This window comes from Ipomoea nil, unplaced genomic scaffold (genome assembly GCF_001879475.1).
Source record: "Ipomoea nil cultivar Tokyo-kokei standard unplaced genomic scaffold, Asagao_1.1 scaffold0188, whole genome shotgun sequence".
NCBI classification, from domain to species: Eukaryota; Viridiplantae; Streptophyta; class Magnoliopsida; order Solanales; family Convolvulaceae; genus Ipomoea; species Ipomoea nil.
In genome coordinates, this window is record NW_017616616.1 from 668154 (window position 1) to 693311 (window position 25158).

Here is a 25158-nt window from a genome sequence, read left to right on the forward strand (position 1 = left end):
AGGTTATTACTCCTTGGCAGACACGTGTCCTTTTTAAAATATCATTTTTGATCCTTTGAGTATAGTACATTTATCAAATTTAATCATTAATTATTAAAATTATCAAATTAGGTGCATGATTATATAATTTGTATCACATTTGACCATTGATTATTAATATTTTTTAAAATTAGGTACATAACTTTGTAATTTGTATCACATTTGGTCTTGCAGTCAAATTAATTTTTATTTTAAAAAGTTATTTTAATATTATTATTATTTTTTTTTAAAAAAAGCAAAAGCTGGCGGCAGTTGCCGGCTACCCCACTTCCCTCTCTTTCATCTCCGCCGGGGACGAAGGACCTATCTTCGTCTCTGGTTGGAAAGTCTCCAGGCCAGAGACGAAGATGCCTAACTCTCTTCGTCTCCGGTGGAGAAAAGGAGAGGGAATTGAGCAAAAACACAAAAGTCTGGGACTACATGAGGTCACCAAAGTCGTTTGACGAAATTGAAAAAAAAATCACTATAGTCAAAGATCATTTTGAATATTATCTCTTACACTCTATTAGTGACTGTGTGGTCCGCTTTGTTCGTAGAGGTGACAACTGAGCTACTCATTCCCTACCTAAGGCGAATGGTGCATGCTTGGCTCATTCTTTTTGGTCCTAGACTCCTAGGACCCTCCGAGCTTTTTAAGCTCTCTTTTTTCTCTTAATATAATGATATTTTTTACCATAAAAAAAAGAGTCAATTTTAATAAAATTCTAATTAGAATATAAAATATGGATTCATTATAATTTCAAACGCAGCAAAAGAATGAAATTAATATTCGCCATAAAAGAGTAACAGCCACTATAGGGGTATTATCATCCAACCAAAATGCAGGGGCAGCATAGAACTCAATACTCCGTATTACGTTACAATGAAGAAACCGTTCAACTTAAAAGCAGAAACTGAAACCTCTCTATTTTCATCTCCTTTTCCATAGACAAGACAACACTACGGAAGAAGAGCAAAGAAGCAAAGAGGAAGATCAGAAGAAAGCGAAAATGGCTACACTTAGGCTACCGGAACTCATTCCTTCTCCAACACAAGACTGCGAAACGCTCATGAAAGCATTCAAAGGTCTCCTCCATTTTCCTCTGGTTTTCTTACAATTTTGCATGGATCATTGCATAAATTCTCTTTTTAATGCTTACCTTTGGTATAAAGTCTAGACACATGGAAATTAGTGTGGTGTCCTTGTTTAGGACTGGGAACTGAGGAGAAAGAAATCGTAAGGGTTTTGGGGCACAGAAATGCAAGCCAAAGGAAGCAGATCAGAGAAGCCTATCAGCAGCTTTACAACAAATCCCTTATTGATGATCTTAGCTCAGAGTTATCTGGTGATTTCATGGTATCATTGGCTCTTTTCTTATCTCGGAAATGCTATTTGGACTAACATTTTTCTCTGTATATTGAATTTTGGTTGACTAGAGTTATTCATTTTTAGGCACAATCAATTTTGATTCTAAAGCTCCAATCTAAGGACATTAACTTACTAGGGTGCTGATTGTATAGGTTTTGAATAGTTTTGCGATGCATTTTTTATGCACACATTTGAAAGAGTAGAAATGAGGAATTACAATTTTATGAAAATGGATGGACTAGTTTAGATATGTATTAGGTTCTAGCTGCTTGTCTTCTTGTCAGTTGAATGGTATGTTTTGTAAGTTCTTATGGGAATTTGTAGTTGTATGCTTACACTTCTTGCTTGAGGTTCATCCTCTTGTATGTTATAAGACTCCGATCCTTTCTCTAGTTTTCCTTTTTCCGGATTTTGCTATTCAAATTGGAGAAATTAGAAATGTACAAGTGAACTTATTCTTTGTTTTTCTTTCCCCAAATTCCCGTTTCTCCATAAAATAGAAAACTTCTCCGGTTAGTAACCGTACCCTAGCTTTTTGAAAGAAGAATAAAAGTGTAAGATATAATGTACTTATAAGAGGATGCTATTCCCCGACTTTTTAAATTTTTTGCTGAGTAACAGGAAGCTGTGATTCTGTGGACATATGATCCTCCTGAAAGAGATGCAAGGCTGGTAAATAAGGCTTTGAAGTCGACGAAGGAAGGCATAGAAGGATTACAAGTAATTGTCGAGATAGCCTGTGCTTCATCCCCTGAGCATCTGGCTGCTGTAAAGCGTGCATACTGCTCTCTTTTTGATTGTTCAATCGAAGAAGACATCACGGAAAGCATCTCTTTGCCCTTGAAGAAGGTAAACCCATAAAAAACACTCAATTTTTGTTATGTAGAATATAATTTTCTTGAAAACAATGTTCTTCATTGCATGTTACCGAATGCCATATTTTGAAATATCATCAAAGCTTTTAAGGACTATTTATGTATCTAGTGAGGAACATATATGACATATTGACATTTCCCGGCACCAAATTTTCAAATGTACCACAATCTTCTGATAATATATACTCTTGTCCTGCAGATCCTTGAGAAAAACCTTTGATCTGTACTAGAACATCTAACGATGTGTTCCTCTTTTTTATTATATTCGTTTAGCTTTATGTGACGAGCTGTGCCTATGTTGGACAGGTTCTGGTTGGTTTGGTAAGTTCCTACAGGTATGACAAAGAGGTGGTGGATATTCCTACTGCAAATCTAGATGCTGCTAAGCTTCACGAAGCCATCCAAACACAACAACTGGACAATGATGATGTTGTTTTTATACTCTGTGCGAGGAATGTTTTTCAGCTTCGTGCATCTTTTTTGTGCTACGAACAAAACTATCAATATTCCATTGATCACGTTAGTTTTTTGAACCACCAATTATTTAACGAGTTCTCTCAGGAGCTAGGATTGTTTCTTGCTTCTCTCTATATATATCTCTATAGATTTGTCTTTTAATCCTTACCTAATATTGCAGCATATTAAGAGTTGCGGCGAAGGCCCTTTGGAATCTATCTTGAAGTTAGCCATCTGGTGCATTGACTCCCCAGCGAAACATTTTGCTGAGGTAACAAAAAGCTGTCTTGAACTGAATTCTTTGTCTCAAAGTCCCCCACCAATTGTGACTTTTTGGCTGAATTCTTTCTGCTGTGTTGAAGTGAACTTGTACCATATTTTTGCACATCTGTATGAACATAGAAACAAGGGTGGTTCGTGTCCAGTCACTTTTTATTCTCGTTTGCTGAGTCGAATAGACTTTGCTGTTTCGTTTTCCAGGTTTTGAGAGCCTCGGTGCTTGGGCTAGGAACGGACGAGGATTCCCTCACCCGAACCATTGTAACTCGCGCCGAGATTGATCTGGCAAAAGTTAGAGGGGAATATGACAAGATAACCACATCTTCTGGTCTTGATCAAGCTGTTGCAGATGACACATCAGGGGACTACAAAGATTTCTTGATGACCCTCCTTGGTGCCGAAGTCTAGTTTTCTGCATTTAATTTGCCACTTTGAAGATGGTAGTTGACTCTGATAGTTTATAAACATTTCTTAAACTACAATATCCTCTTTCTTGCATTTCTTACTAGCTATTCTGACCTAATTCTATACTGCCTAGAGCAAAAACAAAATTTCTGGGGAAGACACTTCTCTTTTTCTTGTGCACTTTCTTAATGCATTGCAACAGTATTTTCTTCAAAGTATACACAGATATTTTTAGGACTTGAATGAGTTGGGAGTCTTGGGCACATCCCAAATCTCGCCACATATCTAGACCACCGTCATTGGCCTTAGTATAACCCAAACATGGCCAAATACTTTGTGACTTGGCATTATTGTTGCTTTCCATAAGGAAGGTCTCATGTTCGAATTTTATTCCAATCAAGGATTAACATAATATGTTGAGCAACTACTATAGTTAGGTTAGAATGTACTAAAAAAAAAAAATTATAAACCATGAATAAATGTTCACTTTTAATGTATTGAAAGTTATTTTTTTAATAGTATGTTTTGTTTATATGACATACACTTACCGGTTACCACTATAATAGTCTCCATATCAAGGAGTTAATTCCAGCAATGGTCCTCCGATTATATTGATTTTTCACAATTAGTCCTAGACTTTTAATTTGGACAATTTAAGTCTTTTGACTTTTGAGTTCTTTCCAATGTTAGTCCTTCCGTCAAATGAAGGTTAGTGAAGGTTAAATGAAGGGATAAAATAGTCTTTTCACTTGTTTAGTGTATAATTATTTGTATTTCTCCCATTCTCCTTCGCCACCTTCTCCCACGTCTGCTTCAAGCTCAGTCTTCTTCTTCATCGTCGCCCTTATCTCTCCCTCCTTGTATTTCAGTAAAACTTGTGTTTTTTGCTTTGTATGTTCTCAGGATCAAACCCACTTGTTCCTTCGTCTGTTCTTTAACAACAAATCTCAACCTTTCGTTCTGTTTCACAACGTATAGTAACCATACAAATTAAAAAATCCATTCCCCAGGCCAATAAATAAATACATGATATGATGGAGAAAAAATAAAGAAAAACATAGATAGATTTTTACTTGGAGACAGATAAAGAGATCCAAATCCAGTTTCTGTTTCTCAAACTCGGCCGCAAGATTGAGGGGAAAATCCGGCATGAGTTGTTGGGATGCATTGGAGCCATAATATCCCAAAATTATTCTGATTGGAATTCAAGAATTCACAAGCATCATTCGAGTGAACCCCATAACGCAAGGATATGCATTTCTTCAAACTGGAAACTACCCCCATGATCTAAACATTTCAAATTATGGAAACAATATCCAGAAAAAAATCAACTGTATAGAGAAAACAAATAATATTACTACAATTTCTTATCCAGAATTAGAATGTTGAAAATAAGAATTTAAAAGAAGAAATCACTTTGGGAAAATGCGTTACTCACTGGGTCGGACAGCAGTAATGCGTTACTCAGTTTGTATACGTTTCTTCGGGTGTTGTTTGGTCCGGAAGTATTTGTTTAAGCAATTAAACCATGAACCTCCTCCTGCTGCTGCTGGTGTGGCGGATGAGGATGGAAACACATCAACAACATCACAACAACTGGACTACGAAATCCTTGAAATACGAATCTAATGTCGCTTATACAAGAAAAGGAGAGATGAGATACTAGTAATTATACACTAATTAGGTTAAAATATTATTTGGTCTAATGGTATCTGGGTTGGACTTTCATTTGGGAGATTGTGTTTTCGAGAGATTGTGATTTCGAGCCTCAGTGGAGGCGTTATTGGCTCTTTGTATATGAACAGATACTACATTCTAATAGAGCTAGTAGCATTCAAAAAAAGGTTAAAAGATTATTTTACCCCTTCATTTAATGTCCACTTAACCTTCATTCTACTACATTCTAATAGAGCTAGTAGCATTCAAAAAAAGGTTAAAAGATTATTTTACCCCTTCATTTAATGTCCACTTAACCTTCATTTGACGGAATGACCAACATTGGAAAGAATTCAAAAGTCAAAGGACTTAAATTGTCCAAATTAAAAGTCAAGGACTAATTGTGAAAAATCAATATAGTCGGAGGACCATTGCTGGAATTTACTCCCATATCAAGTTAACTAAATTATTTATAGGTTAAAACCTATCTTTTGTTATGAATATTTTAATTTATGGTCATTATCCACTCTTATTATATTTATATAAGTTTATGTACGGTTGGACTCAGTTAGTTATATATATATATATATATATATATATATATATATATATATATATATATATATATATATATATATATGGGGTGAGATTTGAGTTGTTGATCTAATCTAGATCAATGGCTCAAACTGAATTTTTTTTTTAAACGCGCTTCCTGCAAACATGCATATCAACTATTTCAAACTGGTGCACCTTAAACTAGAAAAGTGACACACCTTAAGTTTTAAACGTACACACCTTAAGCTATAAAACTATGCACCTTAACCTTAAAATTTCAGCACCTTATACTGGAAAGTGACGCACCTTAAGCTATAAAACTACGCACATTAAGCTATAAAACTACGCACCTTAAATTTTAGACTTAAGCAGTTTAAGCTTTAAACTTAGGCACCTACAACTATAAACTTACTCACTTTAAGCTATAAATTTACGCACCTTAAGTTTTCAACTTATGCAAAATTATCATAATGCCACCGCATTTTTTAAAAAGTTTTCTTCAATTTGTACTGTTAATTTTAGCTAGATCAAAGATTAATAACCTCATCTTTCACTTGCAACCTATTGATTTGGGAATATTGCCCGAATATACGTATTACACACGTGCTCGGTACCCGACTTGGTCACCATGAAGAACCGGTCCCGACCTTGATTGCCCTTATGCTAGACCGACCCGAGCGCAATACAAAGACCGAACAAGTGACTTATTAGCATATACCTTTCACTTCACCTTGAGATTGGAAGTGACCCCATGGGCTTGGGATGATCAACCCGACCGGGGCCACACGAGCCTTATTCCTCTATTTCTACCCAACTGCGGAAGGAGCAAGGACATTAGGAACCTTCACACACATGGGGGAGTCAGCAACGCCTCCGACCCTCCACCCCCTCCTTATGCATGAGTCACACGTGTTGCACAACCCGACCCCCAATATGTGTTCCCTTCACAATCCAATAAATAGCACATTTAATACCTTGTGGTGGAACTTTTGACATTTCTGACTTGTACCATCCTACGGATTAAAACCGTATACATACACTTATCTACATAGCCCAGTTTTTTTTTACTACATCAAGCATGTTCTAACAATTGTGAATTGTATTACCCATCCATATTATCGCTATAGAGGACGTTTCTATGTCAGATTGCGAAAAGTAACATGTCACTCCTCCAAATTTAAACAAATGCATAGAAAATAATAAAAACCATTTAAAGTAAAATAAATCTCGACCCTCTTAAAAAGTGTGCCTTTACAAATTCCTTTTAAGAAAAGCATCATATCTCAGTTCGATTAACTACAAATAAACATGCCCTTGACTCAATGTACCTTCACCCCTTTGGTTTAAACTAAGACTCAATTCATCTGAATATTTACAGGAATACTCAATCAACAAAATATGTATATTTACAAGTATATTGCTGAATTGACTAGCAGCATGGTTTTTATTAATGAAGCTCCCTGTCGGTGTTTTTGCAGGTAAGCTACATTCTCAGATGATCCTTTTGGGGCTACCTGCCATCCATTGTGATGATGATTACATAAATATGAAGCAAACTTTGCAAGTACTAATCACTCAAAACACAGAAAATCCTCCAAAAACTGCAGCCGTCGCCGTATTTTTCTAGACCCCATGGCAGAATATTGGGACAGGAAAGTGTAAACAGTGTATATAGGCATGCTGTTTTCATGGTAGTAATGGCTGTGTTGAGCCTGACAGTGCCATCGAGCCCGATTCTGGCACTTCAAACCCCATGGGCAGCAGACATGGAGGAGAATACGCGTCAAGTGCATTTCTTACATTTTCCTCCATCACACCATCCTTCTGGTCGAGTTCATCATTCGTCGTGGCATCCTGACAATTGAAGCACAAGAATATCAAAGTTGAACAAAAACTCATCTTATCTGAAACAACTGAACAGTCACGCAGATTTATTTTTTGGACGAGGGAAACCCATAGCAACTACCCTAAGATGTGCATTGGGTAAAACCTGCCTTGTGACTTGTGACCCTAACTGGCAAAGGATCACAAAGAGGCAAATCAGTGGAAATTACCCATAACTGACCAGCTCAAACCAAGAAGACCAATAAGCCACTCCCACGAGGAGTCGAACTTGTAACCTTGTAGTTACTATGTTAACAGCCTGACCAACTTGACTAAAGCTGGCCTCACAGTCATGCAAATTTAACACCTTTTTTGGGGGTAATGAGGAAAATCTGCGGTCTCTACCCGAGGGTGTGCATTGGGGAAACCCTGCCTTGTGACCCTAACCGACAAAGGACCACAAGGAGATAAACCAGTCTAGATTATCCATAACTAACCGGCTCAAACCAGAAGGCCGTGGTTATTACAAGTTTGTATCCTTAGGCATCTTGACTGGGAGTCTGGGATTACCCCCAAATTTAACACCCTTTATTGCCAGTAAGGCCAAATAATCGACTGCGTTTTTGTTTTGTCTCATGTTCTGCAGTTAAAGCCAAAATTCCATGTAAAAATGGAGAACATGTACAAGGATGAATGCAGGTATCATTTACATGCCATTTAACTATATTTGCTAATTGGTTAATATACTATTCTCCATCTTGTCAACCAAAAAGGGCAAGAAAAGGAAAATGTAATTTTACCTGTACAGAGAGATGGCGAAAGCTAGGATAGAACCGAATCTTACAGTACTCATTAAAGAGCAAAGTGAGAATCATGAGCGGTATTGTGGCAAAGGAAGCTGAAGGCTTCGATTTGAGTCCAAAAAGACCGATCATAGTAATTTGCATGATGACGAGTGCAACAATAATGTAGTGATGAATGCATGGCCAGAACTGTCCGTGTGTTTCATATGAAGTTATATACACGTCTTCAATCTGTAACACGCATATATACCACCATCTATTTATCACATCCGTTGCTGCTCGTAGAAGCATTAACGTTGAACAAAAAGTTCATATCGAAGTATTTGTAATCACGGGATGTTTAGGGCAGATTACTATGGCCCTGTTTGGTAAAATAGTTAGCCAATCAGCCAATTTTGGCTATTTTGACCACTATTAGCTGTTTGACTTGGTTAAACAATCAATATGAGTGTTTGATTAATTAGCTTTTTGTAACAGCTTATTGCTCCAAAAAGTTAAAATTCAAAAAGCTGCTCAAAGTAGCTTTTTTCGACTAGCTTTTTGAGAAAGTCATTTTATATGTAATCAACTATTAGCTAATAGCTAACAGCTAACAGCTAATTTACCAAACACTTTTCCACAATAAGCTAATGCTATCAACTAGTCAAAGTCACTTACCCAATCAGCTAACAGCTAGTCAGTTATCAGCTAACAGCCATTTACCAAACAGTACACCCCCTATGTCTATTTAAGAAGAAAAGTCTTTAATGGAAGCCCCAAACCGTTAGAGAACAAAGTAAAAAACATGAAAAGCTGGTGTGTTTAAACTAGATTTAAAGAATCGGAACTTCACCTGGTTGGTGACCACAACATAGCCAAGAAGAAAGTAGCCGACCAGAAATGGAAGAAGCAGCGGTGAGACGACTGCATATACAATGCCAATAAGTGTACAGAGAGCAACAAAAGGAATTATCCGGTAATAAGGTAAAGAATAGAGATATGGATTTCTTTCCTTCCCGCGATCCCATGTGGATGGTTTTATAGCATCCCAAATAAGTAATCCGGGCTGAAGAATCTCCAAAGAAAATCCCGACAGGCCATTGGTCAAGATATATGTCATAAAGAAGTCTGCCTGAAGGAAAGACATATTGCTTATTGCTTAGGCAGAACAACATTATTGCCAGCAAAAATAAATCGGTCCATGCAAAATCAGTTCGACTCTAAAGTCTCCATATAAAAAGTAGCCATTCGTTTAATATTCTTCATGTACTAGCTAGCATGCCCTATAGCACAAAGACGATGTACCAATGATGCGCCAAAAGAAAAGCGGGCAAAAATGTAAAAATTTATTTAGAATTCTACTTACTTGGGCAGAGACAGCGCTAGCAAGACGACTAGGAATATTCTTGGGTTGAGAGAAAGATTGTCCGATCTGATCAAGTAAAGACCCCGATAACAAGCTTAAAAAGAATACATTTGCCACGAGAAAATAAAACACCATCTTGCACGCTTTCATTTCCTTTTTACTTCTCGTGATATAGCCCGCTAATCTTGACAGCCCGATCATGGCAAATGGAATAATGTAAATGAACCCATTGAGAATGGCACTCGGAAGGTATCCCGTAACCACAGACTTTAATCCTGGACTGCAAAAACACACAAAGGGTTACGAAACCATTGAAAATCAGCCACAAAAGTACACGTTATCAGTTATCACTGACATTTAAACAACTCTAATAATGTTCAAAAAGAACATTTCAAGTGATTAATAGAAGAAGTTTCTTACATTAACTCCAGAGCCTTTACGGGTGGAAACCATTTGCTCAGTCTTTCATATTTGGCGATTCCTTGAACTGCTGTAACTGGTATGGCAAAGAAAAGAGTGAGAAACACCACCGCAACAAGTATTCCAATCTCATAAATTGGCAAGATCCTATACGGAGTTGCTAAATTTCGCCAAAGCACATCCCTTGGTTCTGGAGCCATTTCAGTGATCCAAAGTAGGGGATTTGAATGCTGCTGAGATTGAGCGGCTATAACAGCACCCCATCGTGACTTGAATGTGACAAATGCAACCGGCAATTCCTATACAAATGAAAATTAGCAGGCCTGTTAAAATTTACGAACGAACTCTTAACATTCAAAAGAGCTATCATTATATACTAAGGTTGGGCTAAGGTCACTCAACTGGGCTATAATGCACATGGACCAAACCACACTAAAAATTGAATCTAACCAATTAGCTAGTCTAACCCATGGCCTTATAAACCCATATGTTCTTTCTTATTTTATCAATGTGGGACTCTTGAATAAAGCAGAAACTGGGCGTAAAAGGGGAAGAATCAACCTTCTCTTGAAGCATCATTTCACGTCTTACGTGCCTTATTTTGCAATGAAGTTCTTGAAGCTTTTCCTCGAGTTTCTCAATCTTATCTTTCTTTCTATATGCACCAGAAAGAAAAGACTTTCCACTGCATTTGTTAGTTGATTGTTTCACTTTTAGGTCCTCAATCCTCTTTGCAGCAGACTTTGCCTTGTTCTACATGAAAAGCACCCGCCAGTCAATTACCAACCAAAGTACGACAGAAAAGAGCATAAAAGATAAAGCTTAAAACTCCATGTTTTACCAAACAGAGCTAATAACTTATTTGCAACTTAAACTAAGATATAAGCTCTAAAATAAGGTCTACCAAACATAGCCATCATGTCTGAACCGTGGATTATACACTCACCACCAGATTTTCAAGTTCCTTCCCATCATAAAGAATCTGATAAGACTGATATGAATATGGATGATACTTGGTGAAAAAGTGGTCTATGCAGCATCCTCGAACCTTGTGTTCTTGGCAAAATGGAATTTGTCGAACGAGAATGGTGAACTGGTTGGGGTATTTCCTTTTGTTACGCAGTTGTTCAATCCTTTTCAGTAAAATATAAGCACATTCCTGGCAATAGATGAGGCAGCATGTTTCTTGTTATAATAACTTACCAGATTTTTATTTCCAAAAGAAAAGCAGGAAAGACAAATCTTTGGAGGAAACACAACAAAATAAATCAACTTGACATAATTTTGGTTACGGGAGCTAATTGAAGACAAATAATTTAAGATCAATGGCTTAAACAACTTTCAGTTTTGGAAAGATTATCAAATTTGTTGATTTCAAATGGTACATTTAATGCATTGTTTCAAATTGCCTTTTTGTGACATGCAGTGTGAGAAGTTTATAGATATGATTCCTTATGCTCGTTTTTCTCAACTAAATCTGCAGATTTATTCTCATAACTAAATGATTGAAGTATTCAAAAGCAAAATAAGCGTGCAATGAATCCACTTGCAGATATGTGAATTACCAATGCAGCACAAATGAGAAGAAGCACAATCAACAATAAGCACAAAGTATATAAGCCAAAAAGAGAAAGTTTATACCTAAACTTTGCAATCTGAGCAAGAGGTTACCTTGTACAGCAAGTATAATGCATAACAAGAAACAAAACATAGGACTGAAAAATGCACCCAAAGCCTGTGAAATGGCACCAAAAAGTATCAAATCAGGACTTCATTTTTGAACCGGCACTAAATTGTGACCTTTTCCACATGACACTCTAAACCTTCACTAAAATTGAGATCAAAGCTCCAAATAATGCAAATCCTATATGGCTATATATATAACTACTCCAAATCATATTTCCTCTCATTCTTAACCAATCAAAACAATTCTCAAGCAGTTAAAAGAACTGTGCTGAAATTACTCCACAGTCCACAGGACACATTGGCTGTGAATCTTTGAACAATAAACAAGTTGAGTGCAATATATCGAGTCACTGCTTACCAGCAGATAGCCAAACATATGAATCAAAGAGCATTAGACCAGTACGTGTAATCCAACTGAAACAAGAGTGAAATTCATCACAAGATTTTGCGAACCCAATATGGAAAGTAAAGTCGATATGCAGTACCTGTTAGAGCCACTACTGATATTAGATATTGCAAAAGCATCCATGGAATGATAGCTCTTTGGCTTCACACTACTACCCGTGTAATTTAGTGGGAGAAGAACTACCATACCAATGAGAGAGCAAACCACAAAGAAGTTGATCCTGCAATAAAAGGTTCATCTTCAAATACCCTTCAACTACTACTATAACATATTAACATCACACTAAATTATGAGTTTCACTGGGCAGACAGAGTAGGGGGCAGCCTATACAACATTCAATGCTCAACTTTTTTTCCTTTCTTTTTTAGTATACCCTAACCTAGTATCTATTCAACAATTATGTAAACCCAAACTGAGATAGGACTCAAACCTGAAAATTATGAAATGGAACAGTATATGTTCAACAATTATGTTGAACCTAATTGAAATGAGACTCGAACCTGAAACCTTCCTTTCCTTATGTAAATTTTGGTCAGACCACGAGGTTTCCTGAGCAGAGTAGGAGGCACTTTTAAACCCTACCATACTCATACTGATCCTCGTTCGCACATTTGTATAATTAAGGGCCAATGTTCAACTTATTATAACCATAATTTTGAAGAAAAATCTTTAGAATTCCTAGAATGTTGAGGATGATGGGAGTTTCAATTGGGTATACCAAAAAAGCAAGAACCTTTGAAATTCTAATGGAAGCAACATACCCGAATTTGAAGAATCTGATGAAGACGAGGACGTCGAGGCCGTGGGTCTCAAAAATCTCGTCCTCGGAAACACGGACGGCGCGGCGAATCCAATCGACGGAGGGGAGCAAGCGGTGGAGAGCGGAAGGCCTGGGGGGAGCAAAAGGGTTCTGTCGGAGGTGAAGGCGGCGAGCATAGTAGACGGAGGCGTAGAAAGGTTGGTTCTTGAGTATGGAGAAGAGTGAGAGAATCAAGATGGCCAAGCCTATGTTAATGGCGGCCGAAACCAGCAAGCTCTCTGCTTTCATATCTGCTGCTGCTGCGGCGTCGTCGACGACAGCAAGATCATATCATGAGGAAGAGAAGAAGCGAGACGACATCATAACGCTAAATTTTGTTTGTTTTGGAGGATTTGGATACGATATTGTACGTGTTCAGAGAAGAACCTGCATGCGTTGATTGGAAGAAGGGGTACGTGGCGGGCGGATAGACTGGGAGTGGGATGAAACATCGTTGCTTAACTGCAATTTTGACTGCGTACTGTCTGTTATTACAAAGTTACAATTTTTTTTTTTTCTTTAGGTTTCTATACACCCAGAAAGGAAAAAAAAAATGTCAAATAGAAGCCTAAATTTTATTTGAAAAATTAATTAGACCTTTAAACTTTTAATGTTATTGATTGCCTTTTCTAAAGGGAAAAAGACTAAAATATATAAAATGGGGTGAGAAATTGCCAAAATGTGTGCTGACTTTTTTTTTGACAGAAATATGCAAAACTCTATTGCCAGTTGTGTTTTTGAAGGTATTTAATCTGTATTTTTTTTTCGTTAAATACGTAAAACGACCAGTTGCGTTTTTCGTATTGAATACGTAAAACGCATCTCCCAGTTGCGTTTTCACAATACGTATTGAATACGTTAAAACGCAATTGGGAGATGAATTATACTTTTAAATACGTAAAACACAAGACCCAAATGCATTGTCTTTACCAAATTGTGTACAAGGTTTTATACAAATCGCGTGCTCAACCGACAAGGATAGCAAAGTTTAATTTGATCTCCATAGCAATATCTTTCTGTGGCTCCCCAAGCCCATGGCTCTGTCGGATAACGTAGCCCCCAGAGTTATCCCGTATTATGCTCACCTCGCCGACCACCTTCAAAGTTCGGACTTGAAGAATCAGTAAAGCAGCAGGAGATGTTGATGATGATGTGGAACATGTTCATAGAAGAGGGGAAGAGGGAATTCTGGATTCTGCCACAGATAGGACAGGGATTTGCCATGATTTGGATTTAGATACACAGCAAACTCCATGGATAAAGTGGTTGAGTACTTAATTGCAAATGAGCTATCAACATAGCCAAATCTAATATCTGTCAACAGAAATTCCTTGCACATATCAGGATGGCACTATGGAAATCACCCCAATCACCCATTGCTGGGCAAATTATTTACAACTTGCGTTTTACCTATTCGAACCAAAAACTCAAATGCGAATTGCGTTTTGTGGTTCACGCCGGCCTTCAACTTCGCCGGAGACGGCTGGTACAAAAAAAATGACAAAAACGCAACTTGGTTTTGCGTTTTACGTATAATACGTAAAACGCAAATGTAAGTTGCGTTTTGGGGGATACCGTATGCGTTGAAAAACGCAAGAGCGTATTGCGTTTTACGTATACGAATACGTAAACGCAACTGCCTCTTGCGTTTTACACAAATACATGAAAAATACAAAATACACCAAAAACGCAACTCCGAAAGGAGTTTTGCATATTGTTGTCAAAAAAAAAATACTACACATTTTGAGAATTTGGGCTTGTTGACCGCACATTCTAGTCTTTTTCCCTTCTCTAAATGTAATCGGACAGTTAGATGGATAAATGATTGAAATATGCGGTCAAAGGCCGCTATTTCCACAAATGTGTGGCCTTTTTTTTTTTTTTTGACATGAATGTGCAAAACTCAGTTGTGAGTTGCGCTTTTGCTTGTGTCCTGCCCTTTTTTTATTTTCCGCATTTACGTAAAACGCAACTCGTAGTTGTGTTTACGAAATCGTATTGCGTTTTTACGCAATACGGGAACGCGTTTTTGAAGGAGATACGGTATCGTGGAAAACGCAAGTTAAATTTGCGTTTTACGTATTATACGTAAAACGCAAAAGTGGGTTGCGTTTACTGGTTTTGTACACTGTCTCTACGCTCTGCTCTCTCCTTCTTCATCAATGGCGGCCTCCCCGTCGTCGTCATCGTCGATCGGTAAGCCAGAAGTTCCGCCGAGTTCGATTGAATTCTTGTGTCTAGACCCCGTTTCGTCGAAGTGGAGCCAGCTCCCAAGCCCGCCGCCGGAACCCCCTTTGCGAATCCTCCACCGCCACCCTTCCTTTATTTCTAGAACCCTCCCTGTCCAATCACTTTCTTCTAACACTTCTTAGCTCATCACCAAATCTTAATCGCTATTCTTTCATGTTGTATGTATCTAATACATTAGAAAATCCATAAGCATTCCACATTAACACTTGTTTTTTCACGTTAATTCTTCTGTTAAAACCCAAATAGCTTCGCACAGAGCTTGTTTCTGGATGAACAACTGCATGGCTAGGCTGTTGCAATTTAGCCCTTGTTCTTGCTCCGCATTCCACCGCGAGACGTTTTGTTATTCAAAAAAGTTCGCTATTTCGCCGCGCAGACTCCATTCCTTGAATTGGGTCTCGGGAATTTGTGGTCAAATCCAACCAAGGAAGCATTTTAAGCTCATGTCCTCCCATGGCTACCCTCTCAATGCCGTTTCCGTGTCTCTGCAAGATGGTGAGCTTTGTTTCCTTGCACTCTTTACACCTATCTTATCATTATCTCGTCTGTTTTTGTTATTTGCTCAAATTGGGTATCGTTTAATTGGTTTTATATAGCTTTATTTGATTTGGGAATTGAAGTACCATCTTTGAGTAGTTGCATAAATACTTAAAAACCATAACTTTACTAATTGACTTAATATGGTGCAAATATACTTAGTGCCCCAAAATTTTTTAAAAAGAATGTCTGATGTTTGAAAAAGGCTCAGCTGCAATGTTGCCAGAAGTGGAGCCAGCTCCCAAGCCCGCCGCCGGAATCCCCTCTACGAATCCTCCACCGCCACCCTTCCTTTATTTCTAGAACCCTCCCTGTCCAGTCATTAGCCGTCTCCGGCAGGCTTCTCCTCGTCGCCGGCACCACGCACAACTTCCTTCCCGCTCTCGAAGAATACCGAGTTGCGTTTTTCGTATTTTAAAGTATTATACGTAAAACGCATCTCCCAAATGCATTTTAACATATGCTATACGTATCATGAAAACACATTTGACATATGCGTTTTACGTATACAATACGAAAAACGCAACTCCTTCTTGCGTTTTAAGTAAATTATGAAAAAAAAAAAAATACACCCTGGACAACAGCAAAAACGCAAGTCGGAAGTTAGTTTTACACATTTATGTCAAAAAAAAAAGTCAGCACACATTTACGGAATTTCGACTTCCCCCTACACATTCCAGTCTTTTATCCCAGTTAGATGGACTATCGCCGTTGTTTGACTCCAAAATCTCGCTGGAAATTTGTCCAAAATTCATCGAAAATTTGTCCAAAATTCATCGGAACTTTAATAACTTGCAATTATAGATCACTAAATAGTTTTTGGACTACAATACTCTAAAATAACATGTCTATGAGTTTAATTACAACTTTTGAAAGTTTAAGGACCTAATTGACTTTTCAAGTAAAGTTCAGAACCTACTTAATCATTTCCCCCCCTCCCCCCACCCAAAAAACATAAATAATATATTAAACTCTCAATCGACTTGCGTTTGATAATAAATCACTATTCAATTTGTATAAATATTTATTTTCTCAACATACATGAGTTTCGCCATGCTAAAATGGTAAACTCTTATTTTTTGAAGGATTAAATTGGGCCAAGCAAAATCATAAGAAAAGAGAAATTAATGTATCCTTTTCTGAACCTGCATTCATTTTTGCCTTTTTACATTTGGGGGGAGGGGGGGAGGGGAGGGGGGGGGTGGTGATGAGGCTTCATTTTGCAGGAAATGTTCTTGAGAGCCAACTCAAATATAGTTTGCCATATGAATGGCATGTATACAGGGCAACAACATGCATATGTTGTTATGAAACTGTGCATACATGTCTATAGTTCTATACACACATCTGCAAATATATATTCAAGAAGAGAAAGATTAGTCTTGCAAAATTAAGGGCCACCTTTTATGGATAATAGATAATTGGCAACATTTCTTCTTGTAAGTGTAGAATTTTACAAAGAAAGATCTTACTGTTTTCTAAGAGTAATAAAGGTTTACTGCTCTGAATCTGAACTCAATTTTACCAAAGGCAATTTGCTGATAAGTGATTCGAACTCACTTTGGTAATTTTGGAAACCATCTTCAGATCTTTGGTTCTGCGACTCAATCACACAAGAACTAGATTCAACGGTCTCCCCTTGATTGGCCAATCTTTTTGACAGGGATTCATGAAACGTTTTCAATGCATCTGCTGTAGAAACAGACTGCACAGATTCATGCAATTTCTGGAACTTATTTCTGTTTTCCTCAGTTGTTATCAACCTTTCTTGCAATTCAGGGGGTAGGCAAGCCAAAGTACTTCATCAAAGAGAAAAAAATAATGCTTCTTGGTAACATGAAATAAATTTGAAATTTACACATTCAACAGGTGAAAAGTAACTCTTATACTAACCCAATTACACCTTTGATGACACCCCAGTTGTATCCAGCATATACGGATTCCACAAAACCAGCATTAAACCCTTTCTGTGCAGAAGATTCTTTTCCTGCTAAAAGACCGTCACGATACCCAATCTAATAACTCATCAAGATTTAACAATTACTTTGGCTTGCAGAGCTAACACAATCAGGAAAAAAAAAAAATTTATTCTGTTATATCGACAATCACGCCCAACTTAATAGGATACTGTATGGAATTGGTCATGCCTCCTCTGCCACTCCCTGTCCAAATCAGATGACCCGTCTGCTGCCTTTGAAGGAACACCACATGATGAACCATCATCATCATACCATAAGTCATCCTCATCATCAACTGGCATCAACAAAGAGTCAGGAGATTTATGAATTGGACTTGTAATCAATCATTCAGTAGTCAAATTCAATGTCTTTGAGTGATGTAAACTAAGCTGCATTCTAGTGAAGTAAATCTATTGTCAAGAGCCAATGATATTTGATAGTAAGGTTACTAGTTTTAGTGTATTTTGTGTGTGTGTGTAAAAGAGGGACAAAGAGAACAGATTAAACCAAATGGTAAACTATGAACCTTTTTCACCAGGATATATGAGCCCCAAAGAATATTTGCTTCTAAAGAACTGAACATTACTAACTTCATGAACAATTACTTTTAAGACAACATTTGGCCTGAGTCTTAGTGAAGCTAATGACACAACTTGTGTAAGTTATACCCTTTAATCCAAATATTCAATCTCCATTTTCCATCTTAGATAACATGAATTATCCTATTGAGAATTAACTGAACTAACAAAAAAATTCTCAAAGCTGCACTTTTTACCATGGGCATTGTGGTTTCCATTGTTGGTGTCTGGCCTCACACCTAAATCAAGATCAGAAAAGTGCAAAGCCTCCGAGTAGAGCTCCTCCTTTATAGTTCCTTCCATCTGCATATCAATTACAAATGATTGCAAAATCAAGAAAATGGAAAACAAACAGAACTCAAATCAATACCAAATAAGTAATAAACCCATGATAACAAATCTCTAATTCAACGAAAAAGTTTAAACTTTTTCAGCCTAGCTTTCAATGGAAACAAACAGTGGCAGAGCCAGGATTATGCTTGAGTGGGGGCAAAACTAAGCGCAATTCAAAACACCATTAATTAGATAAAACAGTTTGAATACAAAATACAATATTCATGACAAACTACAAGATAAAACTCCTCTAGGCTCTCTCATATTCTGTATCGCTCTAAGATTGTTTCATTCAAAATGCAATGCTCACAATTCACAATTCTTAACCACAATTAAACAATTGATCAATTATGAATAAATCTCTCAAATTAATTTTCATATAGAAATTTTTTTTCCAGCAAATCACAATTCTCTAGAAATTGGTTATGAGTACAAATTACAAATCTTTATCTGTTGGCATGAAAAAAATCAGTTTATTAGATGACAAGCTATTGAGCTAAACTACTGTAGACAATGGATAAGCTGGAACAAAAAATAGATTTAACAGAAGTAGAATTGTACAAAGTATAAACCCATAGGCCATAACTGCTATGAATCAGAATTCGTGCTAGTGTGCTTAGGAACACATTCAACAGAAAACTGAGATCAGACCAAATGATAATCCTTTTTCCTTATTGTTTATATTTATTTTTTATTTCGTGGCTTATATATATACATATAATATTACTCCGTAATAAACTATTCTCTCAAAGCATCAAAATAGTATACTTGCAGCAACAAATCAATAATGCTTCAAAGAAATGATAGAATATTATCAGAGTTTGGGGATTTAAGAATTAGGGATTTAGGGTTTTATATTATTAGAATTAGGGATTTAGGGTTTTATATTATTAGAATTTGGGGATTTAGGAATTAGGGTTTCGGACCTGCTGCCGCTTTCCGGACGAGTGGACGACGGGAATCGCTGACTGCTGAGTGCTAACAACAGCCTGCTGAAGGAGCACGGCTGCGGGTGTGGGGGCTGCTTGCTTGCTTGCTGGGACTCTGGGAGAATTCCGGCGGGTGCGGTAGAAGCCGGAGGGCGGAGGCGGTAGAAATGCAAAAAGGCCGAAGTATATCAATATGGGGCACCAACAATTTTCCGGGAGAAAACTAAGAAAAAAAAATCTAACAATTAATAGAGTGAATAGAACCAAGTGGCTTATAGTTCGTTGGTATTGGATTGCTCTCACCTAGAGTTTGGGTTCAAACCTCAATATACTAGTTATAACCATCGGCGTACTCCTTTTAACAATGTCTGCTGAAAAGTCTGTTGGTGAATGAACCCAGGCTTCTCGCGCTCTTGGTCCGGAAGTCAATCTCGTCAATTGCGGGGACAAGGCTTGGATCTTAGTAAGTGGGCAGGCTTAGAAAGAAGGATTCTCCAAATCAATCCCACGTATGAAGACCACCCGTCGCCTATGACTAGTAAGAAGGGAATGCCATTGATTCTAGCACAAGCGATTCGATGTCAAAGGACAAAGGAAAGGCGACAAAAGCTCTTATTCCAACAAGCCCAGAAAGAGGAGAAATTGGCTTAATTCTGACCGATGATATTACTAGTTATTCCGACAACTGCTTATGATATCACCCTCGGGTGACTTCACTGCAGGGATTTCTATTCACTCTTCTTTCAGCGCAGCTCTTGTGAAATTCTTTCTGTACTTCCTTTTCTTTTTAGTTGGAAGGGTATAGTTTATTTAATTGAGTGAAACTCCGCCAGTAGTCTTTCTGAATGTGATAGTTTAGAACTGTGCTTATTCGCTCGATCAACTCTTTGCCATCACGCTCTGGCTTTAGCATCTGCCGAGCACATCTAAGCGCAAAATAGAAAACAGTGCCTGGATTTCAATTTGATACCTGTATTCTCTGTTCCAGGTACAAGTCAAGTTCAATTTACAAATTTTAATTCAGTCTTAGAATTAGAATTCTTCAAATCCAAAAATTCACTACGAAAGAAGGCCGGAACCAAGCCCTAAATTTGAGACTTTGGAAAACTGCAAACAAATAGTAAACTTAAACTATCAATTATATTACATCCATCTCCACATAGAAGTGTTGGAAAAGAAAGCCATCTGAGAGGCAGAGGTTTACTATCAATTTCATCTCTCTATGAGCTAGAGCTGAATTGCGCGTGCACTTCTGTCAGAGCGGAATCACGTGTGTACTTGGTGTATAATCTCTGCAGTATCTTCCATCAGAACCCCAAATCGGCAACGAATATGTCCTTTAGACTTTAAAAAAAATGGACGAATACTCATTAATAGGTGGAAACCCGGCTTAAGCGCAATTAGTGTATATATGTAAGGTATTCCCTCTCTTATAAAAAAAAAAAAAAAAAAAAAAAATAGAGTGAATAGATTGACAAAGTATAAAATATACTTTAAAATTTTTTTAAAAAGAGCAAATTACACTTTTGGTCCTATGACTATAGGGGGCATGTTAATTTTAGTACATGACTTTTAAAACTAACAATTTAGTCATTTAACTATGTTTTTTTTTTTTTGCAGATTTGGTCCTTCTGGCCAAATCACAGATGGAAATTGGCCGGAAAAACATTTGCCATTTTAAATTAAATATTAGGAGGGGTAAATTAGTCATTTTAATTGTTAAAGAACGGCGTTAATGATCGCTGGGGATATTCCGGAGAAGTTTACCTGCGGGTTCCAGTGCGATGTTGTTGTTTCCTCGGCCGCGCGTGTCACCGAGGTTGTTCTTGATCGCTGGGGATACTCCGGTTCACTCCCGCCTGTTTATTGGAACCTCCCGTACCTTCAAATGCTTGATCTCTCTGGGAATTACTTCGACGGCCGGATTCCGGCGTCGCTCGTGAACCTGTCGCATAATTTCTTGTCGGGGATCCATGCCCAGAGTGGAGTTAAACCCTAATAAAGCCATTGCGAGAAGCCAGTCGATGAACTCCATGGATCCTCTGAGGGAGATGAAGTCCACGAAGGAGAAGAAACTGCGAGCTTGCAGCTTTCGCGAATTTCCCACCTACTTGGAGCTTGAAGATGAGAATTTCTTCATCCTGAGCTTCGAGTATGAAGGCAAAATTTCCACTCATCTACGCCGTTGCACATGCTGGATTTGCAGAGTTGTGTGAAAGGGAGGGTGTTTGTCGATCAATGCCATTTGCTAGAAGGCCATCAACTGGTGTCGGAGTCGCCACCGTCAACCGATCTCGAGAAGCCAAGTTCGTCGTCGGACAGGCTTTACGTAAAATGACCGTTTTTGCCCCTATGAATAACTTTTTTAAAAAAGTTTACGTTTTTCCGACCAATTTCCACTGGTGATTTGCCCGAAGGACCAAATCTGCTAAAAAAACATAGTTAAAGGACTAAATTGTTAGTTTTAAAAGTCACGTACCAAAATTAACACGCCCCCTATAGTCATAGGACCAAAAGTGTAATTTGCTCTTTTAAAAAGTATAAAACATATACTATCATTTAAGATAAAATGGTCAAATATGCCCTAAACATTACCCTAAAGATCAATAAGCCATTAAATTTTAAAAAAGTTCAATTAAACACTCAAACATGTCAAATTGGGTCAATGAAGCCCAAAACTCGGTAAATGACCTATTATTACAGGTCATTTTAATTTCGGCGACGGATTCCGGCCACCGGCGACATTTCCCGGCAACCAGATCTGGTCGTCTTCTCCACTGGAGAAGGCGGGGAAGACGACCAGACGGCCGAAATATGTTGTCGGTGGCCGGAATCCGTCGCCGGAATTAAAATGACCTGTAATAACAGATCATTTACCTGTTTTTGTGCTTCATTGACCCAATTTGACATGTTTAAGTGTTTAATTGAACTTTTTTAAAGTTTAGGGGCCTGATTGACCTTTGGGGTAAAGTTTAGGGGCCTATTTGACAATTTTTCTCATCATTTAATAAAGTCAATAGTATTCAAAAAAAAAATATATCATTAAGTCCCGTTTGGTTTAGAAAATATTTAGAGGGAAATGGAAATAAAATTTAATGCAAAAAGAAATTACTAAGAAGATTCTATTGTTTTGTTGGTGGAAAAAATATTATCAAAAATATTAATTCTGTTATTTGGTTGGGATTGAAATAGTAAAGAATAATGATTATACAGATTAAAATGCCACTACAAAATAATAATGATAATAAAAGTAATAAGGGCAAAATCGAAAAAGTTTTCCATGAACTAAACAGGGAAAATTTTCATTTTTCTGAAATTCAAATAAAAAACTTTTTTCCTTGGAACACTTTTTCCATCCAACGAATATGCTCTTAATGTAATTTGAGAAAAAAATGTAACAAAATTTTTTGTATTTTTTAAAAATGTGTGTAATTGTTAACATTATATAGTGTTGATGCGTAGTATATTTGCAAACAAATAATTCTCGGAGTACGAGTTATCGATCCACAGGGAAGTGGTTGTATCAAGCATTAATTACTAACTTATTCATTAGAGCTAATCCTAACAATTACTTAGATGATTGATTGGCATAAAATAAATAAAATAAAACAGAGATTCAGGATTTTGAAAACAATTAGAGAGAAGTTGAGATTCATGGGATTCAAGTATATAATCACCTAGTGCCAATTATCGTTTGCAATATTTAGTTTGGAATTAAGATTTGTGTGGGAATGCAAAGTGGAATCGAATTACTCCCGTAATCTCTATTCTTAGTGAATTTCCACTCCCATGGCTTAAACACCCAATAAGATCAAAGATCAGCATTCAATTATTCCTAATTACTACCATCTCCCGATTGGCAACAATCTAGAATAAACTTCCTCTAATAAGTTTCCCTTTCCCAAGGACCAACCATTAGGTGCAATCGTGTGTGCCCTAATTTATGCCCCAACTCCCATTGGTGACACAAACATGGCTATGAAGCTAGTAACTATGGCCATTAATTACAAGCATCAAACAATATTATCACGATTGCAACACAAGTATTAAACCCAAATAATAATATATTAAAGAAACTGAGAGCTCAGGCACATAGGTTCATAAACACTTTTACCCAAGAATCTCTAAAGAATTTAGCCAAGCATGACTAAATTATACATAGCAAATACAAATCATCAAAAGAGTACAAGAATTAACCAGACGATTTTCCCAAATCTCCCTAGTCTTCTTCTTGCTTCCCAAGACAACTTGTGGCTCTTGATTTCTCTCCTTCTTGTCTCCAAGAATCTCTGAATTCTCTCGGTCCCCGTCCTCCCATTAGGGTTGAGGAAGGAGGGATTTTATAGTGGGTACAAAGTTGAGATGAAATAGGAATCTTGTACCAAATTGGACTCAAATTATAATTCCTATATTTAAATAAAGAAATTGTCGTCTTTAATGATATGTAGAATTTGGAAGATTCCTTGAATTGCTAACTTTTAATATGGAGATATGAGCCTTGAAATCCGCGCAATTGATATTAGGAAAAGAGATCTCGCGCTTGTATTGAATTTTGCCCAGCTGCGCCACTTTAAGCGTCTGTTTTTTTATCCGCGCCACTTTAGGCGTCTGTTTTTATCCCAGAAACAGACGCATATTCGACGCGTCGAGAATTTTCTCGACGCGTCGAGACTTCCTGTGCGCGAATTAATTAGCTACTGGAAAATTTCGACCACTGGGCCCCGAACTCATCCAAAATTGCTCCAAACTCATCCTTGAACTCCCCTTGGTCATATCTTTGACCTAAAATGGTTCAAAAACACTAACAAACACCGTAAAATATTCAAAACAAGTGCGAACCATAATTAAATGATAATAGCAAGGAAAACATGTATTAAATAAGCAAAATTAAAGAGCTTAATTACTGTGATGATTCAAAATAACCATAAAAACAAGCACAGATGTGATAACATCAAGTGTAACATTTTTTTTTTTTTAATGTTGAATAAAACTCGTAGCCATTATTAGAATGTATACATAGTGTAAATCCTGTCATGTAATCTTAACTAACAAATGACTACAAGAAGGTAAAATAACTTAAGTTTGATTGACTCAAAACAAAAAAGGTTAATAGCGGAGTCAAACTAATAACATTGTAATTACCAATCAAGTCAACAATTTGACTACTCTCTGAATATAAGGTCAATATACTGCTCCCACAAAAAATTGAACTTATAACATTTTGGTCACGGAATAGGTGAATACCGATCGACAATTTGATTAACATAACTGAGATTGCTTCCTAAATATTAAATACATAATTATATAATATCTCGTAAGAAAACCTGTGCAACGAGCTCATGAGGGCGCTATTCTATTTCTTGAATGAACAAGCTCTTCTAGCAATCTTCTTCCATTCCACTCTTGTTACTATGAATGCGGAAACATATTGCACAAGAATGCATGTGTTCCTGAGGTTAACCTGCATGCATCTTGCTATCTAGCTACATTATATTGCTGCGTGGAGTAGCACGAAGAATAGCTTGTTCCATTCCATGGCTGGATCAGGATTTGCACAAGTTTCTATTCCTGGTTTAATTTGTTCATTGTTACATGTTTTTTTCTGGCTTTAATTTCCCCCCTTCAATTCATTTTTGGCTACTGCTGGAATGTGCTATCCTATCTGCTCATCATCATC

General features: G+C 37.3%; 3 protein-coding genes across 6 annotated transcripts; 1 reads left to right on the top strand and 2 right to left on the bottom strand.

The window, feature by feature from the left end:
• Positions 1-878: 878 nt before the first annotated feature.
• LOC109186876 (annexin D3-like) lies at positions 879-3582 on the top strand. The gene is made up of 6 exons (XM_019337059.1): positions 879-1104; positions 1230-1375; positions 2009-2236; positions 2569-2781; positions 2900-2989; positions 3199-3582. Exons 1-6 carry the CDS (start codon positions 1029-1031, stop codon positions 3403-3405), a joined length of 960 nt encoding a protein of 319 aa, XP_019192604.1. The 5' UTR covers positions 879-1028; the 3' UTR covers positions 3406-3582.
• A 3368-nt stretch (positions 3583-6950) lies between these two features.
• Positions 6951-13389, bottom strand: LOC109180476 (CSC1-like protein At3g54510). 4 transcript variants are annotated; one of them, XM_019330096.1, is made up of 11 exons: positions 12859-13389; positions 12177-12317; positions 11677-11740; positions 10952-11164; positions 10567-10758; positions 10006-10304; positions 9586-9865; positions 9073-9351; positions 8238-8471; positions 8008-8077; positions 7885-7975 (listed from the first exon to the last, which is right to left on the bottom strand). In XM_019330096.1, the coding sequence occupies exons 1-11, from the start codon at positions 13143-13145 to the stop codon at positions 7920-7922; spliced, it is 2115 nt and encodes a 704-aa protein (XP_019185641.1). In that variant the 5' UTR covers positions 13146-13389; the 3' UTR covers positions 7885-7919. The 4 variants fall into 4 exon arrangements, with proteins under 4 accessions (XP_019185633.1, XP_019185658.1, XP_019185641.1 ...); XM_019330088.1 differs by lacking the exons at positions 7885-7975; positions 8008-8077 and adding an exon at positions 6951-7467; XM_019330105.1 differs by having other exon boundaries at positions 7887-8077.
• Positions 13390-16989: 3600 nt separating this feature from the next.
• LOC109180531 (uncharacterized protein YAE1-like) lies at positions 16990-19712 on the bottom strand. The gene is made up of 5 exons (XM_019330163.1): positions 19479-19712; positions 18417-18522; positions 17812-17936; positions 17577-17698; positions 16990-17482 (listed from the first exon to the last, which is right to left on the bottom strand). The coding sequence occupies exons 2-5, from the start codon at positions 18520-18522 to the stop codon at positions 17179-17181; spliced, it is 657 nt and encodes a 218-aa protein (XP_019185708.1). The 5' UTR covers positions 19479-19712; the 3' UTR covers positions 16990-17178.
• Positions 19713-25158: the final 5446 nt, after the last annotated feature.